Source organism: Silurus meridionalis, chromosome 3 (genome assembly GCF_014805685.1).
Source record: "Silurus meridionalis isolate SWU-2019-XX chromosome 3, ASM1480568v1, whole genome shotgun sequence".
In the NCBI taxonomy this organism is placed as follows: domain Eukaryota; kingdom Metazoa; phylum Chordata; class Actinopteri; order Siluriformes; family Siluridae; genus Silurus; species Silurus meridionalis.
The window spans coordinates 12186740-12204874 of record NC_060886.1 but is presented as its reverse complement, the minus strand read 5'-3'; the positions used below and the strand labels follow the sequence as shown (position 1 = coordinate 12204874).

Genomic DNA, 18135 nt, shown 5'->3' with positions numbered 1-18135 from the left:
GAATGTAACTTTGTAGAATAACTTTTGTCCTTATCATAAACCTCTGACTTATTTTTTCACCCTTAAAAAAGATATCCCCAAGACAAGACATTTAATCATCAATCTGAGCCGGCTCATGCAGTAAAGTTTATTATTCAGTATTATTGTGTTTTCTTTTTTCAATTTAGCAATAAATGCCAGAAACTGTATAATCCTGTTTTACAAGACAGTATTTTATCCTTCTTTGCAATGACTTTCCAAACCCTTTTTGTCACCAGACCCTTCCATCCACTTGTAATACACTGCTAAATCCAGTGTTTCAGTCTGTACTATAAACAATCCATAAAGCTCACCATCACGTGGTCAAACTTAACAAACCAGCTAACCCGACCCTTAGATATTAAAGTTTGATCATTTTCTCCTTGACTTTCACTGTCATTGAAAAAGAACTGTGTGTAAGTAAGATAACAAACCTGCATTCATTTACAAACACATGAAATACCTCTTCAATCATATTAAATTATTCTTAGTGTTAAGGATCTTTAATATAATTAAGGATTATTATAGTGTTATAGATAATGTAATAAGAACCGGTTTTCAACAACTGCGCTCATCAGCCCTTTAGAGTTATTAATTATGCCTGAAGGAGAACATTCTTTATTGAGGCTAATCTTGATCTTGTCCCTTATTTTCTTTCATTTGTTCAGAGTTTAGAAATATGAATGAGGTTCCTGTTGATTTCAGCCATGTTTCTGCAACCTAAAAAGAAAAGAGAGATTTTAATGAGCAGAATGATCTATGACATACAGTACATTTTCTATTAAAAGAGAATGCAATGAGATACATGAGTACTCCGACTAAGAAGTACCAGATAAGCCCATGGATAGACGGAACTCCTCATTCAGAATTTGCAGAACTTCTTTCACACCCTCTTCACCCTATCCAAAACAAATTTAGATCGAAAGTGACAGTAGTCATTAATATTCATAGCTACATTGCAAGTGTTCAATCCAACATGGACATGCACACAGACACAGACACAGACACACACACACTTTGTCACAGTTACCTTGTAAGCAAGGCCCCAGATTGCAGGTCTTCCAATAAACACACATTTGGCTCCCAAAGCCAAGGCCTTCAGCACGTCACTGCCTGTGCGAATCCCTCCATCCATGTACACCTCAATCCGGCCTTGCACTGTATCCACTATCTCAGACAAACAGTCAATCTGTTTGGAAAAATGGAGGACAAGGGCAGAGTGCTGGTAAGAATAATAATTTCAAAACATGGTGCAGCATAGAGTAAAAGTTTTATAAGCTATGGAATCCAATAAAACATGCTGTTTCTCACTGTGGCTGGTCCCCCGTCTAGCTGTCGACCTCCATGGTTGGATACAATTATCCCTTGAACACCATGTTCCACAGCCAGCTCTGCATCCTCTTTAGTGAGGATACCTTTAATAATAATGGGCAGGCGAGTGAGAGACTGTAGCCAGTGTATGTCTTTCCAGTTTATGGATGGGTCAAGTGTGTTGGATGGAACACCATACTCTTCAGTTTCTGCAGTTTCCTGTAATAGGAAGCATTCAGGCTTATCAATACACATAACCCACACACCCACACAAAAAAACACAAGATAAATTGGGTCAATATCATGTAATCACATTCACAAGCAATGTGTGTGTGTGTGAGAAACATTTTAGCTCTATGTATATAATTACCTGAAACATGCCTTCAAAGTTCTTCACTTTCAGATGAGGGGGGAGTTTAAACTGGTTGCGGATGTCATCACGCCGTTTACCAGTGTATGGCACATCGACAGTGAGCACCAAGGCCTTGTAGCCAAGCGCTTCCACTCTGTGCACAAGCTGCTCCGAAAGTTTGCGGTCACGATACACATAGAGCTGGAACCAGCGGTAGCCATTTGGAGCTGCTGCACATATCTCCTCCACTGAGCATGTGGAGTAAGTGCTGGTAATGTAACAGGTGTTCACAGATTCTGTGGCTGCAAGAGCAGATTAAAATAAAATCAGGATAGAGACATCAAAATAATGCACCAACTCAGATTTCCAAAATGACACCACATTCCAATCAAATGTTAATTGTTCTTACATAACAGGAACAAGATGTACAAACACATATATCAACTCCTTATGTAAAATTATATAAATCAGTATGTATTATGTACACTGAGTAGATTGTAATGCATAATATAGTATCAAATCCTTGCTTTACTCAAGAATGTTAGTATTTTCACACTTACCCCTAGCAGTGGCTAGCTCTCCCTCATGCCAGGCCAGACAGTGGAAAGCAGTGGGTGCAATGCCTACAGGAAAGCTGATCTCAGAGCCCAAAATGGTAGTTCGTGTGTCAATCACTGACACGTCCCGCAAGATCCGTGGCCTTAAACGAATCCTGGTTGTGATATCAACCAAAAATGTATTTTTTAAAATTTATTTCTGAATGATCTTGACTGGGTTATTTACTTAGATAGTTATTTAGTGAGCTAGAGGGCCAATTAATATTAGATAGTCTCTTATATGGGCATTTGTGAACACAGAAGGGATTACTATATTAGGAGAAAGAAAAAACTGGTGTGATAAAACCTTTTGTAGGCCTGTAGGTTGTCATCTCTGGTACAGCACTCATCTGCTCCAGCTGCATAATAATCCCAGGTAGGTTTGGAGAGATGCTGTCTGGCATACTCCTCAAAATCTGTCAGACACACCTTAGCAATAGTATTCATCCTGATACAAAATAGAGCACACAGGTAGACACACATTATCCAGGTTGGGTGAGGCAATATTTAATTTCATATTTGCTCTTTGTCACTTAAATCTAACATGGAAATGGAAATCATCAGTTGTGTAGAATGTGAGTTTTTAAGGTCAATGATAAAGCAACTTTTATGGCTAAACAGTTCACAATATTGCCAGTTTGTAACTTGCATTACTTTTATTGCACATTTTTGAAAATAAACACAAAACAATGTGTTGTACATCTTTAACATGTACTGAAGCATGTTAAATTGCTTTAAAACCCTATCTAGCGCGACCGATATCCCATTGTTTGGAGGTGTTGATGTTTAACAATAGATTAAATAAAAAGGGGACAAGAGTAACCATGACTAACTATACATCATTCTAAAGGTCTAAGCCTCAAGCAGCGATTTTAGATCAATGTTTTTCAATAGAAAACATATAATGAATGTATTTGCTGAATTTGTGTAAGCAGTACACACAAACAACATGCAAAAAACATGTGCCAAATCAAACATGTGGATCACGAATCAGAATTCCAATGACCGCCACAGGTATTGTTAGCTAACAGTGTACCGGTGGAAACTGGGCTACTGTTGGCCAAAGGAAGAGGAGGAGAGGTGTAGCTAACCCCCAGCCAGACAATGGTGAAGCGTACTGATGTTTCAAAAAGCCTTTATTTTGTGTTCAGCCGTCAGCCTTTCCTTGGGAAACACAAAATCTACCTTTCCTTGATGAGAAACCTTTTCTTAGTGAAACACCGTAAGAGCTACAGAACAGATAGATAACAAATAATACAATCAGCTCTTACAAACATAAACATGAATAGCCATCTAAAAGAAACCCTTTTGTGATGTCACACGATTATGTCACAGATGTGGCAGTGATAACAACACATTAAAACACTTCTTCACAGTTAAATAGATTAACCCAGGATAGGATAGGATTACCTTATTTACTCTTTTCTGAAAGTTAGTTACACTCCCACCAATCATGAGTGAATAATGGGACGTACACAGACTACATTAAGCACGAATGATTTAAACTGAAAATTTACCTTTCCGGAACCCGTATAAGGACAAAGACAACTTATGCCAAAGGATAAGGAAACTTAGCAACGACTATGTACTATTATGCACTATAGAGGGAAGGAGCAGATTTAATTAGACTCCAGCAACAGAACGAGCTTCTGGATTGGGCGCTCGACTTCCGACAACTCGTGAAGACACTCCCCTTTTTTGCCAAGCTTACGGTCACCAAGCTGGAGTTTAACTCTCCGTACAAGTCCGTCTTTGTCAGTAGTGACTTTTGAAACTCTACCCAATCTCCACTCATTCCTCTGCAAATCCTCTCCTTTCAGGATTACGATATCTCCAACTTGTAAATTCCTTCTTGCCAGCGCTGTCTAAGAGCTATGTTGGCGAGGTATTCCTTTCGCCATCGACTCCAAAACTGTTCTGCAAGGTATTGAACATGTCTCCACCTTTTCTTGCCATACATATCTTCCTTGGCAAGCTGAATAGCATCTTCAGTGTTTTCGACACTTGCGAGCCCATCGTCCACATAAAGGTCCCTCGTAACAAATCTCAAACCTTGAGGGTAGATGTCACGATTCTCCTTAGCTAGATTTAAGTGAAGAACTCCACTTAAGTTGTTTAACGTTTTGGGCCCAGAGTTGAGGTGATCATTTAAGCTTGTTCCTTTGGATCTGGCTGAGCAATCAAACACTCCACGAAGTTTATCTGGCTTCTTCGCGTGATGCACACCATGATGGGGAATGTACCGTCTCTCCCCTTCACTCCCACCGTCATTGACCTGCTCAGCATCTCCCTTCCCAATGACTTCCTCCATGAACTCAACATAATGTTCCTTATACCTTTTATCCCGTTGTAATCTCCTTTTAAGGTGAAGGAGGCGCGTAATAGCTGAGCCTTTGTTGTCAGGCAGGCTGGGTCTATTTTTGAAGGGCAGAGGCATTTCATAATGTCCAGACACATTCTTCCTTATTCCCTTATCCAGTATGTTAAGAAATGTGATGTCGTCTTGTGACACAATTTTGCTGTCGTCATTGCCATCTTTGAAGTCAGACTCTAGAACGTGAATGATGTCGGTAGGAGTTAACGGAGGTAGCTCTTTAACTGCAATTCTGTGACACAGATGATGTGTGCTCAACGCATCATGGGTTTGTAGTGAGCGCCCTACAATACTCCATCCTAAATCAGTCTTTACAGCATAGGGTTCCTCGTCGTCTCCTAAAAGGACCTTACTTGGTGCCATAGCTCTTGAGCAGTTGTAGCCGATCAAAAGACCTACTACACAGTCCTTAAGTGGCTGTATTTCATCCACTATTTCTGCCAGATGACTCCATTTTTTAGCCGTCTCACAAGTGGGAATGTGAGAGCGGTTGACAGGTATGCAGTCCTTTGTATAGGTGACCGGAAGATCGACTTGAACTGCAGAACTATATCCTCTAACACGAAGCCCAGAGACACCTTCGCTTGTGATCACCGTGTCTCTGCCGCTCATAGTTGTCAACTTCAGTTTCACTGGATACTTGTCAACATTAAGACCATCACTCACTTCTTGGTCAATGAAAGTAGTATCGCTTTGAGTGTCGAGCAGTGCATAGACGAGTTTCTCAGTGGTTGGATCATTTTTAGATGAAACCCAGACTGGTATCACCATAGAAGTGTTTGATGAGCTTTTACCTGCTACACTGAGTGACGTTGCAGCAGCACTTTGATTTGTTTCTGGTTCTGATGTAGTCCTTTCACTTTTATAGTTGTCATCATGCAGGGCTGTAGGATGCTTTCCTTTACAGCGGTTACAGAAAAGACGATGACGGCAGTCTCTCACACTAGCTTTGGTTTTCTTCACATCTCTGAGGTTTCTCTTCTCAGTGATAGAATCTGACAAATGAAGGGCATGAAAGGACGTAATGGGATTACAAGCAATCTCGGCTTCATCTGACGTGAATCTAGCAAACTCTTTGAAACTTGGGAATTCTTGATTTTCATTTAGGCTTTGCGTGACTTGTCGGTTCCAGCGTAAAGCTGCCCAGTCTGGTAGTTTGTGAACGAGCTTCTGATTTTCTTCACAGTCGTTTAATATGTCGAGACCCTTGACATGAGGCATGGCATCTTGACAAGCATTCAGAAAATCTGAGAAGCGTCTCAGTCCTTCAGCATCCTTCGATGGAATTCTCGGCCAGTTGTTGAGCTTCTCTCTAAACGCTCTCTGAATGGCGAATGGTTGGCCAAAGCGACGATTTAGTTTGTCCCACGCCTCTTGGTATGCTTCATTGTCATTTCGGTAAAAGTTGCCATCTAAAGCCTGCCGTGCTGGGCCACCAATGTACTTTTTTAGGTAGTATAGTTTTTCGGCTGGCGTGATTGCCCTTTGGTCTATGAGTGAAGTGAATGCTGCCTTCCATTCAATGAATTGTATGGGATCGCCATTGAAGACAAATGGCTCAGGAACAGGAAGCCTATTTAAGGCTATGTTGTCTTGAAAGAGCTGAGTGAGAGAGGAATGTCTGTATGATGGGCGTTGCAACTTGAGAGAGGGGCACTGTAGTTACGGGTTTATTCTTTGCTTCCATGTTCCTTTCCTTCTTGAGATAAATAGCATCCTTGTGATCTGTCTCCCTTTCGTAGATCTTCAACTTGGCTTGAGCGGCCCTTATCTCTTTCACTGCCTGTAATCGCTCCAACTTACGCCTTTGTGCCTCTAGTGTCTTACGTTGTGCCTCTAGTGTCTTGCGTTGTTGTTCCTCTAGCTCCCTTATAGATTCCTTTTGCTTTTCTTCTTCCAGCAGCATCTGATAATTTGCTTCCTTTACTGCTAGTTCAGCTGCTGCGTCCACACGTTTTACTATCATGGATGAAGTTATGAAGTAGTGATCCGACTGGCTGTGACTTGCACAAGAAGCTGCGGATCCATAGACAGACTTTGCATAATCGTGGCGGAGCAGTTCGTGAAGGCGGTGTCTTTCCTGTGGCTCATCAAACCCGCTTTCCTCATTTATAGCTCTGCTGTATGCAATTTTGATGATTTCTGTGGTCACAGCTTCACACGTATCAACTCTTCTTCTTATGTCGGTAGAGGGTGAGGTGAGATTTCGAATTTCATAATAAATGTTCATCATGTTATCTTTACTTTTCTTAAGCTCGTCAATGAGAGGCCAGAGCTGACTCTCTGACATATAAGTCTTTAGCTGCCTCTTGCCTTCCTTGCGTGAAGCTTCCACTGTTCGTACATGGCAAACAGCCTTTTCTCTTTTCTCTTGGCCTCTTCATATTGGTGCGCGAGCATCTTCTCTGTAGGATGGCGTGTGCGTTCAGAGCGTCTTGGACCTTCAAGAGCATTATCATCCTTATTAAATTTGACTTGAAGATCAGTTAGACATTGTTGTTTAACTTCATTTGTTTCCTTCAGACACGGTCACTCTGATTGGTCTACCATTATGTGGGTTTCACCTTGTAAATCTTCATGCTGGTAACTAGCCATCTGCTCCTCCACCTCTATCTCATTTCCTGACTGTGACATTATCACTTATAAATTTTAACTCTAATGGCGGAAGATGACCCCCTTAACAGATATGGAAAAGCCCTGAATATGAACTGTATAAACATAAAATATCAGAACATCAATTTAAGCAGCTGACACATATGCATTAACATATAGACACTAGAATTATTGTAAATGTCAGTGTAAATACTACAATGAACAAGTTATCAACAATAATAAATCCAAATGAGAGAAACGTGAATGTTAAATCCTCAATAAACACTGTAACTAAGTGGATAAATGCAAAATAAAAAAAAACTAAAATCTATGTCCTTAATTAGACAAAGTCCATGTGGATGCCTACAGGCATGGGCACAAATATAATCACAGTTTATATTGTTGCTCTTGTTGCTGAGCCGGTGAGTATTGAATGTTCAGTCCAAGAAGCCGTTCATCCGTTGCTCGTCGTATTGTCGTACTAGAGTAGATTAATACTCACGGTCTTGCATCAATGTCCGTAAGTGTGGTTGTACTTGACCATTGCACCGAATCTGTGAGACCGCTGTCCGAAATATATGGGTCAGGCGCGAGGAAGCAGCTTGATGAGTCCACGCTGATACCTTGTGACGGTGATGTAGCAGAAGCTGTAACTGGCGCTTTGAAGACCCTCCGTGGCCCGTTGTAGACAACAGTTATTGGAATCGATGCGGGTCAAGCTCTTACTGTAGCTAACCCACTGCCAGACAATGGTGAAGCGTACTGATGTTTCAAAAAGCCTTTATTTTGTGTTCAGCCGTCAGCCTTTCCTTGGGAAACACAAAATCTACCTTTCCTTGATGAGAAACCTTTTCTTAGTGAAACACCGTAAGAGCTACAGAACAGATAGATAACAAATAATACAATCAGCTCTTACAAACATAAACATGAATAGCCATTTAAAAGAAACCCTTTTGTGATGTCACACGATGATGTCACAGATGTGGCAGTGATAACAACACATTAAAACACTTCTTCACAGTTAAATAGATTAACCCAAATATTAATGCATATACACATTAAACAAATCAATCATAGTACCTTGTTCCCGTTCCAGCTAGGTGCTTAATTATCCCTTACTTTCCTTAAGAACCTTGTACGATTTCAGAGCATTTAAGCGACATGACTTTCCTTTACCATGGTGTGCGTCAATAACTAGTGGGGGCAGAGTCAAAGGATTATACTGTATGGGGGCGGGGTTAAAAGACTATACCGTATGGGGGCAGAGTTAAAGGACTATACCATATAGGGCGGAAGAGACCAAACAAAATGGAGCTCAAAAGGATTACCTTATTTACTCTTTTCTGAAAGTTAGTTACAAGAGGATGAAGACATCTACAAAGACAGCAGGAAAAGAAGTGGAGGAGAGTGGAGGTCAGGGTTGGTACTTTAAATGTTGGTACAATGACTGGTAAAGGGAGAGAGTTAGCTGATATGATGGAGAGGAAAAAGGTAGATATGTGTTCAGGAGACCAAGTGGAAAGGGAGTAAGGCCAGGAACATTGGAGGTGGGTTTAAACTGTTCTTTCATGGTGTGGATGGAAAGAGAAATGGTGTAGGGGTGATCCTGAAGGAAGAGTACAGTAAGAGTCTAGTGGAGGTGAAGAGAGTTTCTGATAGGGTGATGAACGTGAAGCTGGAAGTTGAAGGGATGATGATAATTGTCATCAGTGCCTATGCTCCACAAGTGAGTTGTGAGATGGAGGAGAAGGAAAAATTCTGGAGTGAGTTAGATGAAATGGTGGAGAGTGGTGTACCTAGTAATGAATGATTGGTGATTGGGGCAGACTTTAATGGGCAAGTAAAGGGGACAGAGGTGATGAGGAGGTGATGGGTAGGTATGGTCTTAAGGAGAGGAATGTGGAAGGGCAGATGGTGGTAAATTTTGCTAAAAGGATAGAAATGGCAGTGTGGAACACTTATTTTGAGACGAAGGAGGATCACAGGGTGACGTATAAGAGTGGAGGAAGGTGCACACTGGTGGACTATATTCTATGTAAGAGATGCAACCTGAAGGAGATTGGAAGAATGTTGAAGAAGTGCAGAAGAGTGAGGACTGATAGAAGAATAAGATGGTGGAAACTGAAGGAGGAAGACTGTAGTGTGAGATTCAAGGAAGAGGTCAGACAGGGGCTCAGTGGTGGTGAAGAGGTGCTGGATAATTGGGCATCTACTGCAGCAGTTTTAAGGGAGACAGCAAGAAAGGTACTTGGTGTGACATCTGGAAATAGAAAGGAAGACAAATAGACATGGTGGAATGAGGAGGTGCAGGAGAGCATAAGAAGAAAGAGGTTGGCAAAACAGAACTGGGATCTACAGAGAGATGAGAAAAGTAGGAGCTTGAGGAAACAAGGAGATATGGCAGCAGGTGAAGAGGGATGTGGCAAAAGCCAAAGAAAAGGCATATTAGGAGTTGTATGAGACACTAAGGAAGGAGAAAATGATTTATACCGATTGGTCAGGCAGAGGGACTGAGCTGGGAAGGATGTGCTACAAGTTACAGCAATAAAGGATGGAGCTGGAAATGTGTTGACTAGTGAGGAGAGTGTGTTGAGAAGATTGAGGGAGTATTTTGAGCAGCTGATGAACTAGAAAAATGAGAGAGAGAGAAGGTTGGATGGTGTGAACATGGTGAAGCAGGAAGTTATATTGTTAAATATTAACAAATAAAATAACTTTCTGTTTTAATATATGTAAATATCAACTTATTTTTTCGTCTTCAGTGTCACATGATCCTTCAACATTCATTCGAATATGCTGATTTATCATCAGTGTTGAAAACAGGTTGACAGGGAACATACTCATGAGAACGCTGAGTAAAGTGTATACAATTTATTGACAAATGTGTGAATGGTAGATGAGAAATATAACCAACAACAAACAGAGTGGTTGATAAATTAAGTAATAAAGTCCAAACAGGTTAGTAGCACCACACACACACCTGTAAAAAATATTAAACAGCAGAACTGTTTTCCAACTAAGGGATTGAGTTACACTGACGACTGGAGTAACAGCTGAAGAAAATTCAGCTTGAAATCATAGAAATATTGGTACATTGTTTTAGTTCTGCAAAACTTTCTCCCAGAGGATCTAGGAACAAAGCGCTACTTTGAGATGGCAGCAGAACCTTTTAAGATTAAATTGTACAGCAAGGACAGAAAGAATGAAATAACATTGTAAAAAAAAATCTGTTTTATTAGTGTTACATTTTTATAGTTCTGCTTTGTAAATAATTTTTGCTTAATACATTGGTAAACCTTCTAGAGTTTTAGAAAATCTATTATTCAACATTCTAGCCATTAATATTCAATTATTAGCAAACAAATTATTCATTTTCCCAATCACAAAATCATATTTAATGATTTGCAAACTAAGACAACACACAAATAAAAACTTATAAAAAAGTGACAAAGAGATTTGTCTGTTGACTGATTACATTTACAATGTTTCTACTTACTGTAAACTGTGTGTATAAAACAACCTAATTTAATTACATGAATAGAACGAAATGTAGTATTTTATGCAAAAAGTATTTAGTCAGCCACCAATTGTGCAAGTTCTCCCAATTAAAAAGATGAGAGAGGCCTGTAATTTTCATCATAAGTACACTTCAACTATGAGAGACAAAATGAGGAAAAAAAAATCAGAAAATCACATTGCCTGATTTTTTAAGAATTTATTTGCAAATTATGGTGGAAAATAAGTATGTGGTCAATCATCTCAATACTTTGTTATATTCCCCTTTTTTTTAGCAATGACAGAGAACAAAAGTTTTTGTTTTCAGAGAGAATGAGGAAGAGCTTCTTCCTGCCATTACCAGGAAACCAGGAAACACCCAGGATCTAAAAACTGGCCCACTCTCGCCATCATCACACTTTTTCTCTGCACATATCTCACTTTTCGCACTACGACACTTTAAACTCTGGACTCGCACAGCACAGTGCACTTTACATTTTATTTTATACCACACCATACCGCACACGGACACTTTATGGACAATCACAAAACCGCCTTAAATTGTTTACTGTTTTACTGCTTACTGCCATAAGCATATTCTGTATATACATCTTTTCTCTCATATATATCTCATATTTATCTTTATATATTCTTATATTTTATATAGTTTTTATGCTTTATTTATCTGCCTTCTTTATCTTTATTTTCTTTTTCTCCCCATCCTATTCCCTCATGCCGGAACGTCGTAAAAAGCAATTCACTGCATGTTGAACCTTGTATGTATGTGTATGTGACAAATAAAATTTGATTTGATTTGAAAGTTTTCTGTAAGCCTCCACAAGGTTTTTACACACTGTTGCTGGTAGTTTGGCCCATTCCTCCATGCAGATCTCCTCTAGAGCAGTGATGTTTTCGGGCTGTCGCTGGGCAACACGGATTTTCAACTCTCTCCAAAGATTTTCTATGGGGTTGAGATCTGGAGACTGGCTAGGCCACTCCAGGACCTTGAAATGCTTCTTACGAAGCCACTCCTTTGTTGCCCGGGCGGTGTGTTTGGGATCATTGTCATGCTAAAAGACCCAGCCACGTTTCATCTTCAATGCCGTTGCTGATGTATCTCACAATACATGGCCCCATTCATTCTTTCCTTTATACGGATCAGTCGTCCTGGTCCCTTTGCAGAAAAACAGCCCCAAAGCATGATGTTTCCACCCCCATGCTTCAGAGTAGGTATGGTGTTCTTTGGATGCAATTCAGCATTCTTTCTCCTCCAAATACGACAAGTTGAGTTTTTTTTTAAGAAGTTCTATTTTGATTTCATCTGACCATATGACATTCTCCCAATCCTCTTCTGGATCATCCAAATGGTTTCTAGCAAACTTCAGACGGGCCCGGACATGTACTGGCTTAAGCAGGGGGACACGTCTGGCACTGCAGGATTTGAGTCCCTGGCGGCGGAGTGTGTTACTGATGGTAGTCTTTGTTACTTTGGTCGCAGCTCTCTGCAGGTCGTTCACTAGGTCCCCCCGTGTGGTTCTGGGATCTTTGCTCACCGTTCTTGTGATCATTTTGGGGTGAGAGCTTGCGTGGAGCCCCAGATCGAGAGAGATCATCAGTGCTCTTGTATGTCTTCCATTTTCTAAAAAAAAGTTGATTTCTTCACACCAAGCTGCTTACCTATTGTAGATTCAGTCTTTCCAGCCTGGTGCAAGTCTACAATTTTGTTTCTGGTGTCCTTTGACAGCTCTTTGGTCTTGGCCATAGTGGAGATTGGAGTCTGACTGTTTGAGGTTGTGGACAGGTGTCTTTTATACTAATAACAGACAGGTACCATTATTACAGGTAACAAGTGGAGGACAGAGGAGCCTCTTAAAGAAGAAGTTACAGGTCTGTGAGAGCCAGAAATCTTGCTTTTTTTGTAGGTGATCAAATACTTATTTTTCACAATATTTGCAAATAAATTCTTTAAAAATTAGATTTTCTGGATTTTTTTTTCTCATTTTGTCTCTCATAGTTGAAGTGTACCGATGATGAAAATTACAGGCCTCTCTCATCTTTTTAAGTGGGAGAACTTGCACAATTGGTGGCTGACTATATACCTTTTTGCCCCACTGTAAAATCAGCATTATTTATTACTTGTGCAACCCATACATTAAAAAAAAAAAAAAAGAATTGGCCAAAATATATTTCATTTAAACCAAAATATGTATATGTAAAACATATAATATATATAATTTAGGTTCAAGAAAATACATTTCCTCATTACAGTAGAATGAGGATGGAGATCAAACTATCCATAAAAATGTATATATATATATATATATATATATATATATATATATATATATATATATATATATATATATATATATATATATATATGTGGTAGAATCAAGGATGTGGGTTAAAAAAAAAAAAAGCAAATGATTACTGAGTTTATATTCCCATATACAGGAAAATGTACAGTTTCCGTCAAATTCAATGTCTGGTGTGAGGACACAAATAAAACAACCTGAATCTCTGAATACTTGCCTCGCAGACAATAAATATGTGGATAGAAAGCTCAAAATGTCTACTTTTAAAATTCTCTGATTATATAATCCATATGAAAGTCAAAAGAGGTACAGTTTCTCCGGTATCACCTCATTAACTGTCCGTGTGGAAACATAAAGATTCCTTTTGGTGTCCTGATGATTTACGTAATTTAAAACACCATAATTACTTAAAAATCTTAACAAGAATATTTTGTATTTATGCTCTATGTTGAGTACTAATAATAAACGAATATTTTAATAGATTGACGGCCCTAATATTAATATAACATGAGGTCCAGTTACCAGCATGACACTAAAACAGGTAGTAGTAATGGCTACTTTTTATTTAAGTACATGTCAGAGCTCAAACTTCTTTACTTTAACTTGAGTAAAAAGGATAGTCTGTGTTTCAGCTTTTACCAGAGTATTTGAAAAAGATAAGTATCTGTACTTCTTCTAAAGTAAAGGATGTGTGTACTTTCGCCACATCTACTTGAAGGACAATCTAGTTTTCAGAGCAAACTGAATGTACTGAATCAAAGACAAGCCACAATGGAAAGAGTAACACGACGTCTTAAGTATATGAAGCATAATACAGCTTTCATCGCAGTGTCACGGTTAGTTTTGTGTTACTTTTTCTTCATTTATTTTCGTATGGTAAAAGCCTACTGACACGCAGAAATGTTGTTCCTCATATCGACCGCTAGATGGCGCACATAGAGAAGATATTACAAACTCGGAAAAACAATGTTTTTATAAAACGAATGAATATAAAAATCTTGTGTAGCGTTCTGCAGCATTACTACAACCAATACTACTGCTTCTTCAGCCCAGATTCTACACAAACTCCTCAACCACTTGATTCATTAAAAACAAATAGGGCATAATAAATGGCTCCGTGCCCAGTCCAAGTACACATAACGATTATAAAGTTACCAAATATTACCTCCGATTTCTTTACCCCGCTTTTAAATAAGCACGTTGATGAAAACTCTCTGAAAGTGTAAAGATCTTCTGGAGAAAAAGTCCAGCTGAAACCCCGAGCACAGCAATCACAATGTTGTTCACTAACAGGAAGGTAAATATTCGAGTGCACTATGAACTCTGACATGAAATCTTTGTTATACAACAGCAAAAAAAAAAAAAAAGCATTCATTCCCATAGACTTCTGTTGGATCTTAAAAATGGGAAAGTCGAAGCGTGGAAACATATTTAGAACATATTTGGAAACACACACACACACACACACACACACACCTACTGGTTGGTTGACACAATTACAGCATTTCTTTTCAAGTCAAGTAGCTACCTTCTTGCTTCTACATTTTAACACATTAGTTGGTTAGAGACTTTTGAAATATTGCTTAAACATATAAACTCTCCTTTTTTAGAAATAATGCTGGCATAATTAAATTTTTGTTTTTTTTAAGTGTTGTAGGTTGTTACAGGGTTTTTCCTATGTACAATGTTAGACCTCTTTATTCTGCCAGTCAGTGGCTAGGAGCCACCACAGGACAACCACTGGTTAGGTATTAAATGAGTAGCTGGTAGGTCAGTAGATAAGATGTTGGACTTTGGCTCAGCGGGTCACGAGTTCAAATTCCAGCATCACCACCACCAAGTTGATGCATGACAACCTTTACATTTCAACTGCTTAGTTGTATGAATGGTGTAACTAAGTTATTATGGATAAGGGTGCCTGACAAGTGCCGTAAATGTAAATGGGTAGATGGTTTGTATCACAGCACTGAAGCTTAGCAGGTGTTTTGTTGGTCAATTCATCCAGAATCCCAAAGGTGTGTTGCTGTCTGATATTTTATATTTGCTTAATATTTTCTCAAAATCCAAAATCTGTAAAATATTTTGGCCTAACCCTCACAGATTTTTGTAAACTTGAAAGACATAATATATTTAAATGTAAAACCATCTGATCTGGAAAGAGATGTTTACGATTTATCTCCAGGAATATTTACCATAATCACATGAATTTTACCTGATATATAGAGAATCTTATTTTTTATTTTTTTTTTTTCTGTGTAAAGATTCAAGTGTCCCACAATGAAAAAAGGGCAAGATTTTCATATGTGAGTGATATTGTTGGCTTATAGATCTTAGTTTAATAGACACATATAATAAAAGTAACATTTTGTGGACAAACTACAATTTTTATTTACTTTGTGTCGAAGTATGAGATGTAATCACCCAAATAAATTGGAGATAAGAAAACAATTTGTGCTATTTTGCACTAGGGTTATCTATTTATCTGTAGAATCATGAAAAATGTGTGTGAAATATCTTGAAAGAATTGTGTTGCTTTGTTCCAAGTTGCAAGGTCTCTTCATGTCCCTATAAATCCAGATATAACTACTATTTTTGCCTATACTACCATAGTTATTCACTCATTGAACACTTTAGGAGAAACACTTGTATACCTGCTCATTCATGGTATTATCTAATCATCCATTTGTGTTACTAAAGTGCAATGCACAAAATCATGCAAATACGTGCCAGCAGCGTTGGGTAATTGTTTGCATGAACCATTAGAATGGGCGGAAAATGTAATCTCAGTGATTTTTACCATGGACATGATTTTTAGGGTTTGAAATTAACTGCTTTAAATATTTGTATAACTGCTGACTATCTGTAGATTGGTTGAATAAAGAAAGAACATTCAGTGAGTAGCAATTCTGCAGACAGAAATACCTTGTTGATGAGAAAGGTCAATTAAGAATGACCAAAAATGTTAAAGCTTTAACTAAGATATTCATTTTAAACAACTGTTGTGAGCAGAAGAGCATCTCAGAATGCACAAGTCAAACCTTTATGTGAACAGGGCTAAAACAGCAGAATGTCAAACCAGGTTCCAGTTTTGTCTGCCAAACACAGAAAGTTTTCCTTTGGCACACTTTGGGCTTGTTGATAGCAATCAATCATTACTGGAATGCCACATATTATTGGAGTATTGCTGCTGACCATGTGCATGTCTTTGTGTCCACAATTTACCAATGCCTTAATGGCTAAAATGTGCATGATAATGCACCATCTCACAGAACAAAAGTCGTTTCACACTGGTTTTACGTCCTTAAAGGCCTTCCCAGTCAGCGGACCTGAATCCAGTGAATGAAGAACGAAGAATCCATGCCATGAAGAATTGAAGCTGTTTTGAGAGCAAAGGGGGGGCCCTACCCAGTATTAGAATAGTGTTTTTAACAAAAGGGCTTTTCACACTAAAATAGTTAACCCTAGGTCATTCTAAACCTGAGTAAAATCAATTGTGGGTTACCTTGTTTCATGTTACACACTGCTCATACTACACCCAGGGTTAAAAATGATCCAAAATTATGGGAATTCATAATCTGACATTTCACAATAACCCTTAATTTTTAAACCATAGGGTTAAGGTTCTTATTTGCATATTTGTGGTGTCATCAACTATATTGGTATAAATACATTTCCTTGAATGCTCAGTTACTACAATCAGCCATCCAGGTCCATGGCTGTACACAGAAACATGCTATAGTGTTTGCAGCATTTCGGTTAGTCTTGTGTCATCAGGCAAGATTCTGAACAGATGTAAAGACATGAACTCCGAAATAATAGAGTAACATGAAGGGAATAAAGTCAAATATGTTTAGTTTTCAGTCATGAACTGTCATAGAAGCCTATTGAAGATGGCTGATATTTAACTTATTTAAAGGTTTTGGTATATTTTATGTAGCAACATATGGAGTCATACATTATATTAATAATAAATGGGTACAGTTCATTCTGAAAACATGGGCTAAACCCACTAGCGCCATAATAATACTAAATATATTACTACTATTTTACACTTTTACATGTTGATGTTGATTCTACATTGATGCGATATATATATATATATATATATATATATATATATATATATATATATATATATATATATATATATATTAGGTTCAATATATATGTGCAAGTCCCTATTTAAAATTATAAGGATTTTTAAGTAAAAAAAAAGAATGTATATGAAATGCCCTGGATTGTTTGTGTGTCTAATACGAGTCAATTTCTTTGTCTATATAATCAAATTAATATTCATTATAATAGCAGCTGTTACAACATATTTGTTTGAGTATTATACAAAATGAAATGTCTTGCTGTACTTTAGTCAGCGTGACTTCATGAGCAGTTAACAGTGTATGAATGGTGAGGGCATCCAGCTACAGCACACCACATGCACACCATTTAGCTGCATTCACACACTTTTAAAGGCACATTGTATAAAGAACATTTCTAGAAACAAAACATTTTTCTTTCTGTTTACAAATTATTAAAAATACACCTGTACTAAAATATAAAATAGTGAAGAATAACCAACATAACATTGATAATTCATGAATGATTTTGAGGATGCTCAATCATGATGTAAGTGAAATGAATTAGTGTTATAATCATTACTTTAATATCCAATAGTTGATATTATATATATATTTAAGTAATCCCTGTCACCTCACTGTCTAAGAGGAAATAAATATAACTGGCAGACGTAAAGTAAGAGGGTCCTACCTTATGGTTTAAGCTCTTGCTTAGCCTTTTTCCTGCTACACGTGTGTTTTTAGGGTTATAACACAGTAGTCCCATGCACACATACACACATACACGCACGCACACACGCATGCACACAGACTGAGCTGAGCTCCACTGTCAGCATTGTGGGCCCTGTCCTCACATTGTATATGGCTGAAAAGGGGTCGATGCCACTGTTTTGTTTCAATTGTGTTTAAATCCCTGCCATGACACCCAAGGGTTTTTTTGTATTTTTTTTTTTTTTTTCAGCCTTAATTTTTAGTTTTAGGTTTTTTTAATAATGTGCAGTTCTTTAAG

The 18135-nt window shown here is 38.2% G+C and overlaps 1 protein-coding gene across 2 annotated transcripts; it reads right to left on the bottom strand.

The window, feature by feature from the left end:
- Window positions 1–107: 107 nt before the first annotated feature.
- hao2 (hydroxyacid oxidase 2 (long chain)) lies at window positions 108–14376 on the bottom strand. Of its 2 annotated transcripts, none has more exons than XM_046839642.1 (8): window positions 14219–14376; window positions 2585–2725; window positions 2242–2393; window positions 1700–1983; window positions 1330–1548; window positions 1049–1207; window positions 848–917; window positions 108–738 (listed from the first exon to the last, which is right to left on the bottom strand). In XM_046839642.1, exons 2-8 carry the CDS (start codon window positions 2722–2724, stop codon window positions 683–685), a joined length of 1080 nt encoding a protein of 359 aa, XP_046695598.1. In that variant the 5' UTR covers window position 2725; window positions 14219–14376; the 3' UTR covers window positions 108–682. The 2 variants fall into 2 exon arrangements, with proteins under 2 accessions (XP_046695598.1, XP_046695607.1); XM_046839651.1 differs by lacking the exon at window positions 14219–14376 and adding an exon at window positions 8324–8351.
- Window positions 14377–18135: the final 3759 nt, after the last annotated feature.

Excerpts from the sequence above, each read along its gene's own strand:
- hao2 (XM_046839642.1), bottom strand. The coding sequence starts at position 2,724 with ATGAATACTATTGCTAAGGTGTGTCTGACAGATTTTGAGGAGTATGCC. Across the intron at positions 918-1,048 it reads TCTGGGGCCTTGCTTACAAG|GGTGAAGAGGGTGTGAAAGA; the intron begins GTAACTGTGACA and ends TGTTTTGGATAG. Across the intron at positions 739-847 it reads TCTATCCATGGGCTTATCTG|GTTGCAGAAACATGGCTGAA; the intron begins GTACTTCTTAGT and ends TTTTCTTTTTAG.